The 19242-nt window shown below is 53.6% G+C and overlaps 1 protein-coding gene across 1 annotated transcript; it reads left to right on the top strand.

The window, feature by feature from the left end:
* Positions 1 to 1784: 1784 nt before the first annotated feature.
* A1BG (alpha-1-B glycoprotein) lies at positions 1785 to 5947 on the top strand. The gene is made up of 8 exons (NM_001046243.2): positions 1785 to 1874; positions 1947 to 1982; positions 2067 to 2345; positions 2974 to 3246; positions 3471 to 3767; positions 4217 to 4513; positions 5142 to 5429; positions 5771 to 5947. The coding sequence occupies exons 1-8, from the start codon at positions 1841 to 1843 to the stop codon at positions 5776 to 5778; spliced, it is 1512 nt and encodes a 503-aa protein (NP_001039708.1). The 5' UTR covers positions 1785 to 1840; the 3' UTR covers positions 5779 to 5947.
* Positions 5948 to 19242: the final 13295 nt, after the last annotated feature.

Genomic DNA, 19242 nt, shown 5'->3' with positions numbered 1-19242 from the left:
CCACCTTTTGGTGGTTAGGGAAAATTCTGCAGTGAACATTAGTGTACAAGTGTTTGCTTGAACGCCTGTTTTCACTTCTCTCACGTAGGACTGGACGTGTGGTGTACTGTTTGACCACTGCGGGCACGTCCAGGCAGCCATCCACAGCGGCTGGCTGCACTGAGGGTGCATTCTGCACTTGCCTTTCCCCGGCCAGCTCTTCCCGCCCATCTGTCCTCGGCAGGGCAGACTCTGTGTGGGCCGGGTGCTGGATGCCTGAGCAGTTAAGCCGCAGCGGGTGACACACAACAGGGCCTGCCGCCCACCGTTCTGCCCATCCTGGCGTATGAGTGACGCCTTTTGGAACCTGCGGCTGGTCTACTTACTTGCACAACAGGCTTCAAATTCTAGAGAAACACCTTCCTTGACCTCCCCCAGGAGTCACAGCTGCTGACCCCAGCTCTGTCGGCCTGGGCTGGCGTCCACTGTGGGTCAGGTTGTTCCCACCTGCTGCTGAGCCAGCGCACCTGGCTCCCCACAGCCCCATTCTCAGCATCTCAGGTGGACAGGCAGCATGGCGGCCAGCCCACGTCCCGCCTGGGATGAGCATCCTCGGACTCCAGCCCACGAGCTCTGGGAAAGCAGAGCTTCTCGTCACATCCTCCCACGTGGTGACAGGTGATCATCAGGGCCCTGGGGACAGTTTGGCATGGGTCATGGCATGCCAGTGTTCACCATCACCCCAATATCCTCACGCCTGCTTGGAGAAGGGGCTCCCAGCACCCATTCTTCAGTCTCAAGCTCCAGCTGGCTAATTTGTCAGGTGGAGAAACCGAGGGACAATGTGGTGAGTTGCCACAGAGCACGGGAGGCACTGGATTTCCAAGGAATTACCCGATCAATGCCACCAATGGGGGGAGAGGCCTTCACCTCCCTGGGTTGAAGGCCAGGCCCACACAGGCCCAGAGGGGACGGGAGATTGTGCAATGGCCACGTGTGTGTGTGATGAGTGTGTGTGATGTGCGACCTGTGTGAGAACCTCAGGTCCTGCCTGTCTGTATGGCCTCCTCGTTTCTCTGGGGAATGCCTCAGACCAGTTACTTGCCGAACGCAGGACCAGACGGGACGCTCTTACTCGGGGCCTTCAGCTTCCGGATTCCGACAAGCAGTCCCTGATGAGCAGAGCAATTGCAGCTCCTGTGGCCCCTCACTGTCCGCAGGCCGCACCTTCCTCTGCAATCTCACCTTTAACCAATTCACCGCGGCTGATTTCCACTCAAAAACCTTTTCCCCAGAGCTCTAACCACTGATTCATCTCTGCGGCTGTAGTTGAGATTTTTTGTTTAGTCTCTAAGTTGTGTTGGCTCTTTGGGACCCTATGGATTATAGCCCTCCAGTCTCCTCTGTCTGTGGAATTTCCCAGGTGAGAATACTGGAGTGGGTTACCATTCCCTTTTCCAGGGGAGCTTCCTTACTCAGGGATTGAACCCGTCTCCTGTTTGGCAGGCAGGTTTTTTGTGGTTGGGATATCCAAGGGAAAAATAACCTGCCTGTGAGGGCTGCCAGCGGGATCCTGAAAAGAAGCCGTGTCCAGTCTTTCTGACATGTCTGGGGCAAAACGTGTAACCTGACAGCCGCTAGTCCCCAGACAACTGCGTGTGAGTGATTGCAAAACTGACCGGAAGGCAGCAAACCCATTCAGCGTGGTTATTGACTGTTGCTGTGGCTGAGCCTCTGGGGGTCAAGGTTCGCCCTTTGCCCCTGGAGCCCAGCTTTCCGGGAAGGGCGCGGGGGTGAGCCCCGCCGCCGCGGCTGCACCTTATAACCCCACAGACAGCCCTGAGGCTGCGGGACGTGGACCATGTCTGCTTGGGCAGCCCTCCTGCTGCTCTGGGGTGAGGCTGGGTCCTGGGGTGGCCGGGGGCTGGGGGGAACGGCAGTGAGGCCTAACAGCTGGGTCTCTGCAGGTCTGTCCCTGAGCCCAGTGACTGAGCAGGCGACGTGTGAGTGGGCCAGCCTGGGTACGGAGGGTGCTGCGGGGTGAGCCCGAGGGTGGGTGCCCGGCTCTGACTGCCTCCCCTACTCAGTCTTTGACCCCAGGCCATCCCTGTGGGCCGAGGCCGGCTCACCGCTGGCACCCTGGGCCGATGTGACGCTGACCTGCCAGAGCCCGCTGCCGACCCAGGAGTTTCAGCTCCTCAAGGATGGCGTGGGCCAGGAACCGGTGCACCTGGAGTCCCCTGCCCATGAGCACAGGTTCCCGCTGGGACCAGTGACCAGCACCACCCGGGGCCTCTACCGCTGCAGCTACAAGGGCAACAACGATTGGATCAGCCCGAGCAACCTGGTGGAAGTGACCGGAGCAGGTGAGTGTGGTCCCCAGCCTGGAGGCAGGAGGCGGGCTGCTGGGGAGGCTCCTCTGCTCACGCCTCACCCTCCCTGTGCTCTTGCTGCCGCTCCAGAGCAGCTGGTGGCCTCGGGCAGTTCCGGTGCTGTCTCTGAGCCCAGTGTCCCCATCTGTTAAATAAGGGTGACTGGGCTTCCCTGGCGGCTCAGTAGTAAAGAATCCACCTGCCAGTGCAGGAGAGGCCAGTTCAATCCCTGGGTCGGGAAGACCCCCTGGAGGAGGGCATGGCGACCCGCTCCAGTATCCTTGCCTGGGGAATCCCACTGTCAGAGAAGCCTGGCGGGCTACAGTCCGTGGGGTGCCAAACAACTGGACAGACTTAGTGACTGAACAAAAAGAGGGTGATGTTTTCACCAACCCTAGAAGGCTGTGAGAATAAATGATTGAATCCCCAGGAAGCTGTGGGCAGGCTGGCCCCATGCCTTCCACTTGTATTCCCGGCTCACTCCCCCATCGAGACGTCCATCTTGGCTCCCTCACACTGTCAGGAGCTTGGAGGTCCAGGTCGGGCTGGGCCCCCATGTCTCCCAGCTCAGGCAGAGTTACCCAAGACCCCTGTCCCGCTGTGACCCCTGCCCCATCTGCAGAGCCCCTGCCCGCACCCTCGATCTCAACCAGTCCCGTGTCCTGGATCACACCCGGCCTGAACACCACACTGCTGTGCCTCTCGGGACTTCGAGGTGTGACTTTCCTGCTGAGGCTGGAAGGAGAGGACCAGTTTCTGGAGGTGGCTGAGGCCCCAGAGGCCACGCAAGCCACCTTCCCGGTCCACCGGGCTGGGAACTACAGCTGCAGCTACCGGACCCACGCGGCAGGCACCCCCTCGGAGCCCAGTGCCACAGTGACCATAGAGGAGCTAGGTGAGTGGGTGGGCCAGCCCAGAGGGCTTCCTGGGGGAGGAGGCTCCTGGAGGACGAGAAACTACCCTGGACCCTGAGCAGCCCCACCCAGGACGGCTGTGGGAAGCAGCGGCCTGCCTGGGGAGCTGCGTCGGAACCCACCACAGGCAGGCTGTTCCTGGGACAGAGGTCTGGGGGCTGGGCGCCCCCCAGCGGCCTCCCCAGTGACACACCCCTCCCTGCAGACCCGCCGCCGGCGCCCACGCTGACAGTGGACAGGGAGTCGGCCAAGGTCCTGAGGCCGGGCTCGTCTGCCTCGCTCACCTGCGTGGCGCCCCTGAGCGGCGTGGACTTCCAGCTGCGGCGGGGCGCGGAGGAGCAGCTGGTACCCCGGGCCAGCACCAGTCCGGACCGCGTCTTCTTCCGGCTGAGCGCGCTGGCCGCGGGCGACGGCAGCGGCTACACCTGCCGCTACCGGCTGCGCAGCGAGCTGGCGGCCTGGTCCCGGGACAGTGCGCCGGCTGAGCTGGTGCTGAGCGACGGTGAGCCTGCGGGACGAGACCGCGGGGCTGCGAGGGCTGCGAGAGCCCGGACGGAGCCCGGACGCGGCCCTGCCCGTGCCCGGGGCGCGCTCTCCCCCGCGAGCCTAAGGCGAGGAGCGCAGGGCCGGCCCCGGTGGGCCCTGAGGCCGCTGTGGAGGGAGCCAAGGGGGGGCTGCAGGACCCCTAAGGACTCGGACCAGGGGCGTAAAGCTCAGGAGAGGTCGTCGGGGGCTCGGGGGTGCTCCTTCCACAAAACGCGCCCGCACCCCGTTTTCCTGCGCTTACGGACTAGTGCGGAGAGCGTAGGAATGTCCGCGTCCGGCGAGGACCGGGCCGGGTCGGGAGGAAGGCTCCGGGGTGGTCTCAGCCGGCTTCCCGGGAGGGAGCAAGACGGATCTTTCTGGGGGAGGATCCGGTTTGTGCGCCAGCCTCCCGCGCGCTCCCCGCAGGGACGCTCCCCGCGCCGGAGCTGTCGGCCGAACCCGCGATCCTGAGCCCCACGCCGGGCGCGCTGGTGCAGCTGCGGTGCCGGGCACCGCGCGCCGGCGTGCGCTTCGCCCTGGTGCGCAAGGACGCCGGCGGGCGCCAGGTGCAGCGCGTCCTGAGCCCCGCGGGCCCCGAGGCCCAATTCGAGCTGCGCGGCGTCTCGGCGGTGGACTCGGGCAACTACAGCTGCGTCTACGTGGACACGTCGCCGCCCTTCGCGGGCTCCAAGCCTAGCGCGACCCTGGAGCTGCGCGTGGACGGTGAGCTGCGGGCACGGCGGCCCGGAGACCCCTTCTACCCGGGCGCCTGTCCCAGGATACGACGGGAGGCGCCCGGGGCCTGAGGGGGTGGGGTCGGCCTCCAGGGCCCCGGGGCGCCCCGCCTGGTGGCCTGTCTGCCGCCGCCGTGAGCGCCGGGCAGGTGGGGCGCTTTGGTGGAGATCGTGGAGGGCGGATCCAGTTTTTAGGGTTCAGACTCCTAACCGCTCTGCACTGGCTCGTGCGCCACGCGCCTGTCGGTGGTCGTCAGATTAGGATCCCGGCCCTCCTGGAGCCCAGGTGCCTACGCGGAGGGTCCAGGTGTAATTCTCGCCGAGCCCCCCCGGCCCTGGGTCTGTGTGCTCCTCGGATTTCAGCGTCCGGGACTCCTGGCCGCACAGGTCCCACCTCTGGGCCGCTGCCCCGGCTGTGCCCTTCGCAGGAACCCCACTCCGCTGGGCGGGTGGCGTTTTCCTCCTGGGCGCTGTGTGCCCGTGATGGGGACCCCTGGGGGGCTCAGACCTCATGGCAGGTCTGGGGGGTGGGGCGGGGAGGCCCGCCGGCTACAGCGCAGTGCCGAGGGTCGGAGGCGGGGCGAGGAGCCTCACTTGACCTCCCGCCGCTCGCCCAGGGCCTCTGCCCAGGCCGCAGCTCCGGGCCCTGTGGACTGGGGCCTTGACTCCGGGCCGTGATGCTGTCCTGCGCTGCGAGGCCGAGGTGCCCGACGTCTCCTTCCTGCTGCTGCGCGCGGGCGAAGAGGAGCCCTTGGCGGTGGCTTGGTCCACCCACGGCCCCGCGGACCTGGTGCTGACCTCCGTGGGGCCCCAGCACGCCGGCACATACAGCTGCCGCTACCGCACCGGCGGGCCCCGCTCCTTGCTGTCGGAGCTCAGCGACCCGGTGGAGCTCCGGGTGGCAGGTGAATTGAAGCCCCAGGAGGAGGGGGTTGCGATCCAGGTCTTTGCCCCGACGGTACTCTCCTCCAGGGCTGCGCTTTCATGCGCCCTTCCAGGGCTGACATTGGCTGGTGGGCCTAGACTGCTGGGTGTGTGTGTGTGCGTGTGTGTGTGTGTGTCGGGGGACTGCAAGGCAGGGCGGGGTGTGGTCACGAGCACCTGTAGGGGGCGGTGGGGGCATGTTTCCTCGCGGGCAGCTGACCAGTCCCCGCCCTGCTGAGGCCTCAACGAGGCCCGCCCTGACTCATCAGGGAGGACGCAGGGAGCCTCCCTCCCCACCATCTCTTTTGTCCACTTGGTCCAGGAAGCTGACCCAGTGGCCGACTCGGGTGCTGATAGTATCCTCGGGAAGTCCTTTCTCCAGCCTGCCTCCGATGCCTTGTGCTGCAGCGGGAAGCTGGAGTTCTCCCTGGGAGCAGGGGGAATGGCCGCCTCTCCCTGATCCATCCCAGGAACTAATAAATGTGCAGACAGCCTTTAAGACGTGTCTCTGGCCCATGGTGGTCCAGGTGCGGGGGGCGGGAGCCCCCGGGCTGGGATCCTGAATCCTGAAGGTGGGTGGGCTCTGGGATGGATCCTGAGGGTGGAGGCCCCTTCTCTTGCTTTCTCCCATTAAGCTTCCTCCTGCTCCCCAGTCCCCTCCGCCCAACCCTCGCAGGTGTGGGAGGCAGCTGAAGCTCCGGACCTCCTTGACTGGATGGGAGGCGGTTCAGAGGCTGCATTTTGCAGCTCTCTTCCCGGCTCAGCGGCCACCAGGTGGCGATGCGGGGCTGTGTCCCGTGCCAAGGCCGGGTCGCCCACCCCGCAGCCCAAGGCCGCGGGAGGGGAGGGGTCCTCTCTGCTCTTCCCCACGGTCCCCGAACTGGACCCCTCCTGGACCACTGACCGGCCCTAGCCTGGCCCTCCAGGTGCTGACATACATCAGTTGTGAGTAAGGCTAGCATTAACAACTAATGCTTGCTGCTGCTGCTAACTCGCTTCAGTCGTGTCCGACTCTGTGCGACCCCATAGACGGCAGCCCACTAGGCTCCCCCGTCCCTGGGATTCTCCAGGCAAGAACACTGGAGTGGGTTGCCATTTCCTTCTCCAGTGCATGAAAGTGAAAAGTCAAAGTGAAGTCGCTCAGTCGTGTCCAACTCTTCTCGACCCCATGGACTGCAGCCTACCAGGCTCCTCCGTCCATGGGATTTTCCAGGCAAGAGTACTGGAGTGGGGTGCCATCGCCTTCTCCAATCAACTAATGCTTGGTGAACTGTTTTTGCAAGAAATTTGCCTATTTCTTGAACGGAGAGGTCTGATTGACTGGCACAGAATTGCTCATAGCACAGCTGTAGTCTTCTCATGCCTGCAGGGTCTATAGGGATGCCACCTCTTTCATGACTGATGCTGTGTCCCTTCTCCCTCTCTGTCTAGCTGGAGGTTTATCAATTGTATTTATCTTTATATTTGTCTTTATCAAAGAACAGATTACCTTTTGAGAGTGCTCATTTTGGTACTCTTTTCTATTTTGTGATTCACTACTTGCGTCATTCCCTTCCTTCTACTTAATTCTGAATTAATTTCTTTTTCATTTTCTTCAGGTGGAAACTTAGACCATTCACTTTTGGGGGTAAACATTAGTAACAGCTTAAAATCAGACTTCAAAAGCTTTATCTTAGCTTAAATCATGGGAAATTACTTATTTCTGGATAAACAAAGTTTGACCTTTGGCAGCTTCATCCATTACATCCAGTTGGTTGATGACATTGGTCAGTTCTTTTGTATCCTTACTGGTTTTCTGTTTTGTTCTGTTGATTCTAGTGAGAGGGGTGTTGAAGTCTCCAATTATAATTTGTGAATTTAAAGTCTATTATTTTCTTTCAGCTCTATCAGTTTTTATTTCCTGTTATTTTAAGGCTTTGTTGTTAAATGCATACATTATTTGGAACTGTTATGTCTTCTTGGTGAATTGTCTCTTTATCACTATGTAAGTTCTCTCTTTGTTCCTAGTAATTTTCCTTGTTCTTAAGTCTACTTGGTTTGATACTAATATAGCCATTGCAGCATTTTTTGATGTGGAGATTTCATAATATATATCTTTCCCCACTCTTTTACCTTAAGCTTACCTAATTACATTTATTTTTTAAATATTTATTTATTTGGCTGCACTGGGTCTTAGTTGGGGCCTGAGGGTCTTTGTTGCGTCATGCAGGATCTTCCCCTGGGACACATGAACTCTAGTTGTGGCTCAGCAGCTTCGGAGCACGTGGGCTCAGTAGTTGTGGTACTCAGTTTCTACGCAGCATGTGGGATCTAGTTCCCTGACCAGGGATCAAACCCGTCCCCTGGATTGCAAGGTGGATTCTTAACCACTGGACCACCGGGGAAGTCCCTATATCATCACACTGAAAGTTAAGTTTCTTATTTTCTTTTTTAAAAAAATTCATTCTGGCAAATTCTTTTAATTGGTGTGTTTAGATCACTTGTATGTAACAATGTATAAGCTTACGGTTTGGTCTGCCTTTTTCTTTCCTGTTTGCTCCTTTTGTTATCTGTCAGTTTTCCCTTTCCTGCTTTCTTTTGGGTTGTTTCTCAGCTTCCTTTTTAACTCATCTGAGTTTCTGATCATCTGTTTCAGTTCATTGCAGTCACTCAGTCGTGTCCGACTCTTTGCGACCCCCATGGACTGCAGCATGCCAGGCTGCCCTGTCCATCACCAACTCCTAGAGCTTGCTCAATTCATGTCCATCGAGTGGTGCTGCCATCCAACCCCCTCATCCTCTGTCATCCCCTTCTGTCTTCAGTCTTTCCCAGCATCAGGGTCTTTTCCAATGAGTCAGTTCACATCAGGTGGCCAAAATATTGGAGCTTCAGCATCAGTCATTCCAATGAATTCTCTTTGTATAGTCTTTTTAAAAGATTTCTCTTGGGATTACAGTATGCATACTTAACTCTTTGCAGTCTACTTAGAATTAATACTTTACCATTTAAATGGGATGTAAGACCTTAATAAAGATTCATTTCTTCCCCTGAACTCCTTCTCCTTTGGATAAACAAAGTAGATACACATCTCACAACAAAGTGGGTATGATAGTGCTCTGAGTGCTGGGGTGGGGAGGAGATTCAGTTCCTCAGTGATCTCAAATTCATGTCCATCGAGTTGGTGCTGCCATCCAACCCCCTCATCCTCTGTCATCCCCTTCTGTCTTCAGTCTTTCCCAGCATCAGGGTCTTTTCCAATGAGTCAGTTCACATCAGGTGGCCAAAATATTGGAGCTTCAGCATCAGTCATTCCAATGAATTCTCTTTGTATAGTCTTTTTAAAAGATTTCTCTTGGGATTACAGTATGCATACTTAACTCTTTGCAGTCTACTTAGAATTAATACTTTACCATTTAAATGGGATGTAAGACCTTAATAAAGATTCATTTCTTCCCCTGAACTCCTTCTCCTTTGGATAAACAAAGTAGATACACATCTCACAACAAAGTGGGTATGATAGTGCTCTGAGTGCTGGGGTGGGGAGGAGATTCAGTTCCTCAGTGAAAGAGAGCGGAGGAGGGGGAGTCAGATGCCAGCAGTCAGGGCCAGTGCTCAGAGCCTGCATCAGGTGCTGCACAAGGCGGGTCTCATCATCCCACTCTCCTGACCGAGCCGGTCACTAAGGCTCAGGGAAGTCACTTACCTGGGGTCCCCAAGGCGTCCTGATGTTAGGTTCATGTCTTTTCCACTCCCTGCAGCCTGCTGGGGGCCTAAGGGCAGGGGGACATGCATCTCTTGCCTCTCAGTCTTTCCTCACGTCCCATCAGTTCCTCAGCATCTGAGCCTCAGCCATGCTGTGTCTAGGTACATCTAGGACTCTCTGAGACACTACAAGATCTCCGTCTCCCTGGGTCTCAGCCTTCCTGCTCTTAACCTCGCTCGTCAGAGGTCTTTGTTTACTCATGACACAGAAGGAATGAATTCCAGACAGAGGGAGAAACACAGGGAGAGATGGTATAGATGACCAGTACACAATACACAACTGTATGGTGGGGGGTCAGGTTCACACGCCATAGAGTCATCAGAGAAACACATGAAAGAAGGCTGATGCCTTGACAGGAACTTGTAACCCATTCAGGAAGCTTTGCTGTAGAAGGTGACACAGTGGAGAGCTTCCCATGACTGTAGAGACACGATCAGATTCGGGTTGTGGAAAGAGCCTGCTGGAGGCCCGTGTGGAGAAGGAAACAACCGTGTGTGTGTATGTGGGGAGTGTATGTAAGTGGCATGTGTGTGTGGTGCGTGTGTTGGTTTGTGTGTGGTGTATGTGGTGTGGGGGAAATGTGTTTGTATATAGTGTGCATGTGTGTGTATGCATGTGGTGTGTGTGATATATGTGCTGTGTGTGTATGCATGTGGTGTGTGTGATATATGTATGTGCTGTGTATATGCACGTGGTGTGTGATACATGTATGTGCTGTGTGTATATGCATGTGCTGTGTGTGATATATGTATGTGCTGTGTATATGTATGTGGTGTGTGATATATGTATGTGCTGTGTGTGTATGCATGTGGTGTGTGTGATATATGTATGTGCTGTGTGTATATGTATGTGGTGTGTGATATATGTATCTGCTGTGTATATGTATGTGGTGTGTGTGATACATGTATGTGCTGTGTGTATATGCGTGTGGTGTGTGTGATATATGTATGTGCTGTGTGTGTATGCATGTGGTGTGTGTGATATATGTATGTGCTGTGTGTATATGTATGTGGTGTGTGATATATGTATGTGCTGTGTGTGTATGCATGTGGTGTGTGTGATATATGTATGTGCTGTGTATATGCATGTGGTGTGTGTGATATATGTATGTGCTGTGTGTGTATGCATGTGGTGTGTGTGATATATGTATGTGCTGTGTGTGTATGCATGTGGTGTGTGTGATATATGTATGTGCTGTGTATATGCATGTGGTGTGTGTGATATATGTATGTGCTGTGTATATGCGTGTGGTGTGTGTGATATATGTATGTGCTGTGTATATGCATGTGCTGTGTGTGATATATGTATGTGCTGTGTGTATATGTATGTGGTGTGTGTGTGTGTGATGAAGGCAGGAAGGCGTTAGGAAGGAGACCCCCTGCTGGAATCCCGCGAACAGGGGATGTGGGCCCGCAGAAGGTAATGACGGTGAAGATGGAGTAGTGAGGTAAAACCAACAGCCTGACGACTGGTGGGCCGTGCACGGAGTGGGCAGGGAAAAATGGATGCTGTGCAGGGACAAGAGCACCCTCAGGGCGGGGAAAATGCCAGAGAGGCTGAGGGTCGGAGAGGGTCTCGTGGAAAAGGCAGCTCCCAGGCTGGCCTCGGAGTCGGACTTGAGCAGGCGGAGAGAACAGTGTGTGTGAAGAAGTAGGTGGGCGCGGGCAGGCCCCAGTTACACAGGAGAGGGGCGGGCAAGGAGGGCAGCCACGCGGGCGTGTGAAGACGAGCCTCCCGCCCGAGCACCTGGGGGCCCCTGAGTCCTGAGAGCAGCGCGACCTGGGCTGTCCCGGCTTCAAGGATCAACGCACCCCCTGGATTCAGCTGTCCTGAGACGGCCCTGAGTGGGGAACGGAGGGCAGCCAGGGCTTCTGGAAGCTTCGCCGGCTGGCCTGAAGAGCCTCCCTCCGCGTCCCTGAATGAAGTGCTGTCCCCCAGCAGCCCCAGATTCTGCCCGTAAGCCCCTTGTCGTTTCGGGGACGCCCCAGTCCCCAGTCCAGCTGTCCTGGCTCTTCTGGAATTCAGGTTCCTTGCCAGCGCTGCGCCGCGGCGGGAGGCGCGCTCGTCACTGGAGGACGCTGACGTGGAGGCGCAGGTGAAGCATGAGGGCTGAGCTGCGGCTGAAGGCTTTCCCGCAGTCGTCGCACCGTAGGGCTTCTCGCCTGTGTGCACGCGCTGGTGCTCCAGGAGGGAGGAGCTCTGCGCGAAGGCCTTGGGGCACTCCTGGCACTGGTAGGGCTTCTCCCCGGAGTGCACCCGCAGGTGCCGCACCAGAGCTGAGCAGTTGCTGAAGGCTTTCCCGCAGGCGCCGCACTCACAGGGCTTCTCGCCGGTGTGCATGCGCTGGTGCTGGGTCAGATGCGTGCTCTGGCTGAAGGCCTGGCCACACGCGTCGCACGTGTAGGGCCGCTTGCCCGTGTGCGTCCGCCGGTGCTGGCTGAGGTGGGTGCTGCGGCGGAAGGCCTTGCCGCACTCTCCGCAGGCGTAGGGCTTCTCCCCGGTGTGCACCCTCCGGTGCTGGCTCAGGTGGGTGAGCCAGGCGAAGGCCTTGCCACACTCCATGCAATCGTGGGGCTTGGCCCCCGAGTGCATCACCTGGTGCTGCGCCAGGTGTGCGCTCCAGCCGAAGGCTTTCCCACACTCGCTGCAGGTGTAGGGCATCTTGCGGGCCTGGCTCTTCTGGTGGGCCTCCGAGGGGCTCCGGAGGGTCTTCCCCCACTCTCCACACGTCGGGGGGGTTCCTCCCCGAGCACGTGCCTGGAGGCTCTGTCCCACAACCATCCGGTGGATCCCATCTTTCCTCAGAAGGAGTCTTCTCTCAGGAGGTGAGGTATGGCCGCACGTGGAGGCTATCCCCCAAGGCACCAGCTTCACAGCTGGGCTGGGCTAGGGGAGCGTCCTTGTGAGGCCCTGAAGTTTTCCTGAAATCCATGTGGTGGGAGACAGACTGGGCCCACGTTTCCCCTGAGAGTCTGGCCTGCCTCTCTGGGCCGCCCTGGAATTCACAGTCACCACCAAAGGCAGCTCCCGAGGGAGTCCCTCCTCCCAGAGTTTCCGCGGCCCTGTCCCAGGGCTCTGACTCCTCCTAACCACTCCGCTTATAGCTGGTGTCTGTGAGCTCAGATCCCAGCGCCCAGCCTGCAACAGTTCAAACCACAGAGTCACCACTTTTCTCATACCAGGCCTCCCTAACTCTGCCGAGCCCTGGCCTCACCCTGAAAGGGAAGCTGTGGGCCACTCCTGACATTTGGTCCCCTCTCCAAAGAAAAGTTTCTCACTTGGTGTCTTGGATGGTGTCCTCCAACACCATCAACCACCTGCGTCACAAACACAGACGGCCAATGGGCACATGAAAGGGTGCTCATCATCGCTAATTATGAGAGAAATGCAAATCAGAAGTGAGATACCACTTCATGCTGCTCAGAATGGCCATCATCAAAAAAGTCTACAAACAATAAATGTTGGAGAGGGTGTGTAGTGGGAATATAAATTGACTTGGCCACTATGGAGAACAGTATGACAGTTCCTCAAAACACTAAAAATAGTGTTTGCCATATGACCCAGCAATCCCACTCCTAGGCATATAATCAGACAAAACTCTAATTTGAAAAGGCACCCCTGTTCATATTGTATTTACAACAGCCAAGACAGGGAAGCAACCTAAATGTCCACTGGCAGATGAATGGATAAAGATGTGGTATATATACACAATGGAATATTACTCAGCCATGAAAAGAATGAAATAAAACCATGTGAAACAACATGGATGGGACTAGAGATTATCATACGAAGTGAAGTAAGTCAAGAAGAGAAAAGTAAGTATTGCATGATATCACTTACATGTTGAATCTAAAATATGACACAGGGACTTCCCTGGTGGTCCAGGGGTTAAGACGCCCTGGTTCCACTGCAGGGGGCGCGGGTTCAATCCCTGGCCAGGGAACTGAGACCCTGCATGGCACATGTCGCAGCCAAAAAAAAAAAAAGACAAAAATGAACTTACCTACAAAATAGAAACAGACTCACAGACCACAGACATAGAGAACAGACTTGTGGTGGCCACGGGGCGGAGGGGTGGGGCTGGACTGAGTTTGGGGTTAGCAGATGCAGACTAGTATGTATAGGATGGATAAACAAGGTCCTACTGTACAGCACAGGGACTATATTCAATGCCCTTGAATAAGACACAATGGAAAAGAATATGAAAAAGAATGTATATGTGTGTATAACTGAATCATTTTGCTAAACAGAAGAAATTAACACAGCATTGTAAACCAATATATTAAAAACCCTGTTATAGGTTTCTAGTCACCCCTCACTCACTACCTCCCTCTCAAACCCTCCATTCTTTAAGGCTCCTGATTTTGTCTCAAATATCAGAAGGAAATCCCCGGGGTTGAACTGATCTGAGAGAGCCAGACGCCTGAGGACATGCTTCCAGGGCTGGCTCGAGCTCCATCCCACCCCCTCATTCCCTGCTGCTTGGACCTGGACAAATCTGCAGAGGCTCAGTAAAGACTGGTTGGGTGAGGGAATCAATCCAGGCTGCAGGAGACTTGCCCTTGAAGCCCAGGCAGATACCTGGGGCTGTGGGTGGTGGGTGATGCCCACCTGGCCTCCCTGAGCCACCTTGGAACCCAAGGCCCACTCTTCATAATCTGCTGGGAAGGCAGTGCACACCTAAGGGGCAGCTGCAAGCTGGCCCGTGAATGGGGTAGGAGCGTGCCTGAACTGACCTGCTCTTGACGGGTGTGTACGGTCCGAGGATGCTTGACTGGGCATTGTTTGCTGGACATATTCCAGGAAGGGGGTGGCTGGAATAACTGTCGGTTAGGTCCACAGTAGTGCTCTAGCTCTGCCGCTGGCCAGCTCCAAGGGTTGGGCAGTCTTGCCCTCATTTGGGCCTCAGTTTCCTCATCTGGAAGACGGGATACTATACTGCTTGCCTCTCAGGGCTGCTGGCCATCATCAGGCTCTTGTTCTATGCTAGGCTCCAACTACCCCGGCTGATCTGGGGAGTTTGAAGCGGGGACAGCGTCGGCGAGGATCAGGATACAATAGCTTCAATTAGATATTAATTAGCGATGTAAAGAGTAATAGAATGAGGATAGCTCAGTAGGAAAATTCAGTGGAGAAAAGAGGCTGAGTAGCTTGGTTACGCAGGAGACCAATAAAACTTCAAGACAAGAAGCTTGCACCACTTACGTAGGCTGCAGGCGTCCTTCCATTCTCCTGAAGGAGAGGAGACACTGAAGCCTCCCCGGTCGGATCTTAGAAGCCCAGGCATAATTAGTAAGCTTGGTGGGTTCCGCGCTCCAGATGGAGACTCAGCCAGAGTTTGAGAGAGAGAACGACATGGGGAGACCAGTATTTCGAGAAACTGATCCCAATTCTTTATTTTCCATGGCCTACTTTTATACACTGAGATGTTATGCAAAAGTCACGCGGGGTCAGCAGTCCTGACTTTTATCAAAGTCAGGTGCTTCACACAAATGTATACAGAGGTCTTAGAGGTGTTACATCATCTTCTGGCCAGGGGCCCTGCTGACAATTTATGACCCTCTCCTTGTGACAGCGGTCAGTCAACCAGGACACTTATTTCTCCAGGGGTGATTATTCTTAAAAAAGACTCCACCTTCCTAAGGTACCAGATAAAGTTACATTCCTATAGGGTGAGGGTGTAGTGGGTTTTAATTAAGGAAAGAATTTACTTAGCCTAAGGTCTAACGTGATTAATATCAAAGGTTAATACTTATTTCTTTTATATATTCATTAATGTGTGTAAAGGCAGGGAATGTGGAGACTTAGCAACAAACATTGGCTCAACAAATGAAAAACCCTTCACCAATACAATTTCTAATCAGCCCACTATACTTATACTAATGGTTTTCTAACTTTTCTAAGGAACCTGTTTTTAGAAGGTTTAAAGCATCTCGTGCCTCTCATGGTTGGGAGGCTGTGAGCAATCACATGTGGGTTTACATAGGCTGCAGGCGTCCTTCCTGTCAGGCAGGCTAGAGAACCTTCAGAGGAGTTTGTAGGTTGAAACACTCCTATCACACCCAAGAATTATTATTAACTGAAGCTCTAAGTTAACTCCTTCTCCGAAAGAGGTGGTGGGGGACAGCCCCCTGTAAAGTCAGAGGTGTAGGTGGTGAGAGCACAAAGTAGTAAAGTAGGCAGGCTCTGGTTATGGGGGTAGATGCTCGAGGATTTCCAGGGGGACTCCTGAGGCTCGATCCCGCCTTTGTGTATGTCGAGCCTCCTTCCTCATGACCTTTGCCATGGGCGGAGTACCTCACGCTGGCCCCCAACAAGTGGGTAACTTCCATTGCCTCGTGTAAGCTTCATTCTGCTCTCAGAAAGAGACACTTTGACCACTGTGTTCCAGGCAAGGAAATGCACACGCAACTGAGGGGAGGTCTTGAGTAACTGGTACAGGACCACATGATTAACACAGAGAGGTTGAGTAACTTTTACAATATCACACAGCTAGCTAGTGGCCAAGTCGGGATTTCAGCTCTAGAATCTTCTCCCCCTTTAAGCCCACTGTGCGTGCATGCTAAGTCGCTTCAGCCCTGTACAACTTTTTTGCAGCCCTATGGACTGTAGCCCACCAGGCTCCACTGTCCATGGGATTATTCCAGGCAAGAACACTGGAGCAGCTAGCAATGCCGTCCTCCAGGGCATCTTACCAACCCAGGGATAGAACCCTGCCTCTCATTTTTCCTGCTTTGGCAGGTGAGTTCTTTACCACTAGTGCCACCTGGGAAATCCCTAAGCCCACTCAGTTCAGTTCAGTTCAGTTCAGTCACTCAGTCATATCCGACTCTTTGCAACCCCATGAAACGCAGCACGCCAGGCCTCCCTGTCCATCACCAATTCCCGGAGTTCACTCAGACTCACGTCCATTGAGTCAGTGATGCCATCCAGCCATCTCATCCTCTGTCGTCCCCTTTTCCTGCTGCCCCCAATCCCTCCCAGCATCAGAGTCTTTTCCAATGAGTCAACTCTTCGCATAAGGTGGTCAAAGTACTGGAGTTTCAGCTTTAGCATCATTCCTTCCAAAGAAATCCCAGGGCTGATCTCCTTGCAGTCCAAGGGACTCTCAAGAGTTTTCTCCAACACCACAGTTCAAAAGCATCAATTCTTCGGCGCTCAGCATTCTTCACAGTCCAACTCTCACATCCATACATGACCACTGGAAAAACCATAGCCTTGACTAGACGGACCTTTGTTGGCAAAGTAAAGTCTCTGCTTTTCAATATGCTATCTAGGTTGGTCATAACTTTTCTTCCAAGGAGTAAGCGTCTTTTAATTTCATGGCTGCAATCACCATCTGCAGTGATATTGGAGCCCCAAAAATGAAGTCTGACACTGTTTCCACTGTTTCCCCATCTATTTCCCATGAAGTGATGGGACCAGATACCATGATCTTCGTTTTCTGAATGTTGAACTTTAAGCCAACATTTTCACTCTCCACTTTCACTTTCATCAACACAAGAGAAGACTCTACACATGGACATCACCAGATGGTCAACACCAAAATCAGATTGATTATAATCTTTGCAGCCAAAGACGGAGAAGCTCTTTAGAATCAACAAAAACAAGACCAGGAGCTGACTGTGGCTTAGATCATGAACTCCTTATTGCCAAATTCAGACTGAAATTGAAGAAAGTAGGGAAAACCACTAGACCATTCAGGTATGACCTAAATCAAATCCCTTATGATTATACAGTCGAAGTGAGAAATAGATTTAAGGGACTGGATCTGATAGAGTGCCTGATGAACTATGGACGGAGCTTCGTGACATTGTACAGGAGACAGGGATCAAGACCATCCCCATGGAAAAGAAATGCAAAAAAGCAAAATGGCTGTCTGAGGAGGCCTTACAAATAGCTGTGAAAAGAATAGAAGCAAAAAGCAAAGGAGAAAAGGAAAGATATAAACATCTGAATGCAGAGTTCCAAAGAATAGCAAGGAGAGATAAGAGAGCCTTCCTCAGCGATCAATGCAAAGAAACAGAGGAAAGACTAGAATGGGAAAGACTAGAGATCTCTTTGAGAAAATTAGAGATAGCAAGGGAACATTTCATGCAAAGATGGGCTTGATAAAGGACAGAAATGGTATGGACCTAACAGAAGCAGAAGATATTAAGAAGACGTGGCAAGAATACACAGAACTGTACAAAAAAGATCTTCACGACCAAGATAATCACGATGGTGTGATCACTCACCTAAAGCCAGACATGCTGGAATGTGAAGTCAAGTGGGCCTTAGGAAGCATCACTACGAACAAAGCTAGTGGACGTGATGGAATTCCAGTTGAGCTATTTCAAATCCTGAAAGATGATGCTGTGAAAGTGTTGCACTCAATATGCCAGCAAATTTGGAAAATTCAGCAGTGGCCACAGGACTGGAAAAGGTCAGTTTTCATTCCAGTCCCAAAGAAAGGCAATGCCAAAGAATGCTCAAACTACCACACAATTGCACTCATCTCACATGCTAGTAAAGTAATGCTCAAAATTCTCCAAGCCAGGCTTCAGGAATACGTGAACAGTGAACTTCCAGATGTTCAAGCTGGTTTTAGAAAAGGCAGAGGAACCAGAGATCAAATTGCCAACATCCACTGGATCATGGAAAAAGCAAGAGACTTCCAGAAAAACATCTATTTCTGCTTTATTGACTATGCCAAAGCCTTTGACTGTGTGGATCACAATAAACTGTGGAAACTTCTGAAAGAGATGGGAATACCAGACCCTCTGACCTGCCTCTTGAGAAACCTATATGCAGGTCAGGAAGCAACAGTTAGAACTGGACATGGAACAACAGACTGGTTCCAAATAGCAAAAGGAGTACGTCAAGGCTGTATATTGTCACCCTGCTTATTTCACTTATATGCAGAGTACATCATGAGAAACTCTGGAAGAAGCACAAGCTAGAATCAAGATTGCCGGGAGAAATATCAATAACCTCAGATATGCAAATGACACCACCCTTATGGCAGAAAGTGAAGAGGAACTAAAAAGCCTCTTGATGACAGTGAAAGTGGAGAGTGAAAATGTTGGCTTAAAGTTCAACATTCAGAAAACTAAGATCATGGCATCTGGTCCCATCACTTCATGGGAAATAGATGGGGAAACAGTGGAAACAGTGTCAGACTTTATTTTTTGGGGCTCCAAAATCACTGCAGATAGTGATTGCAGCCATGAAATTAAAAGACACTTACTCCTGGGAAGGAAAGTTATGACCAACCTAGATAGCATATTGAAAAGCAGAGACATTACTTTGCCAACAAAGGTCCGTCTAGTCAAGGCTATGGTTTTTCCAGTGGTCATGTATGGACGTGGGAGTTGGACTGTGAAGAAAGCTGAGCGCCGACGAATTGATGCTTTTGAACTGTGGTGTTGAAGACTCTTGAGAGTCCCTTGGACTGCAAGGAGTTCCAACCAGTCCATCATAAAGGAGATCAGTCCTGGGTGTTCACCAAAGGACTGATGCTAAAGCTGAAACTCCGATACTTTGGCCACCTCATGTGAAGAGTTGACTCATTGGAAAAGACTCTGATGCTGGGAGGGGTTGGGGGCAGGAGGAGAAGGGGACGACAGAGGATGAGATGGCTGTATGGCATCACTGACTCAATGCACGTGAGTTTGGGTGAACTCCGGGAGTTGGTGATGGACAGGGAGGCCTGGCGTGCTGCAATTCATGGGTTAGAAAAGAGTCGGATACAACTGAGTGACTGAACTGAACTGAAAGAATCCCCATACCCATTAGCAGTCACTCCCTATTCCCGATGCCCCACCCCTGGACACCCACTCATCTGCGTCCTGCATCTGTAGATGTGTGTTCTGTATATTTTGTGTAAATGGTCCCTTTGCATTTCCTGACCACTGGTTGGCACACCAGGGACACCCTAATCCAAGGCATCCTTCACTTTACCCAACCAAGACCCACGTCACCTGTCAAGTGCTGGGCTTTGGCCTGTGGGTGGCACTGGTGGCCTTCACATATTTGGGTCTAGTTGGCATTCCTCTGGTCTTCTGTCCCAC

The sequence above is a fragment of the Bos taurus genome, chromosome 18 (assembly GCF_002263795.3).
Source record: "Bos taurus isolate L1 Dominette 01449 registration number 42190680 breed Hereford chromosome 18, ARS-UCD2.0, whole genome shotgun sequence".
Taxonomy (NCBI): domain Eukaryota; kingdom Metazoa; phylum Chordata; class Mammalia; order Artiodactyla; family Bovidae; genus Bos; species Bos taurus.
This window is presented reverse-complemented; position numbering and strand designations above follow the sequence as displayed.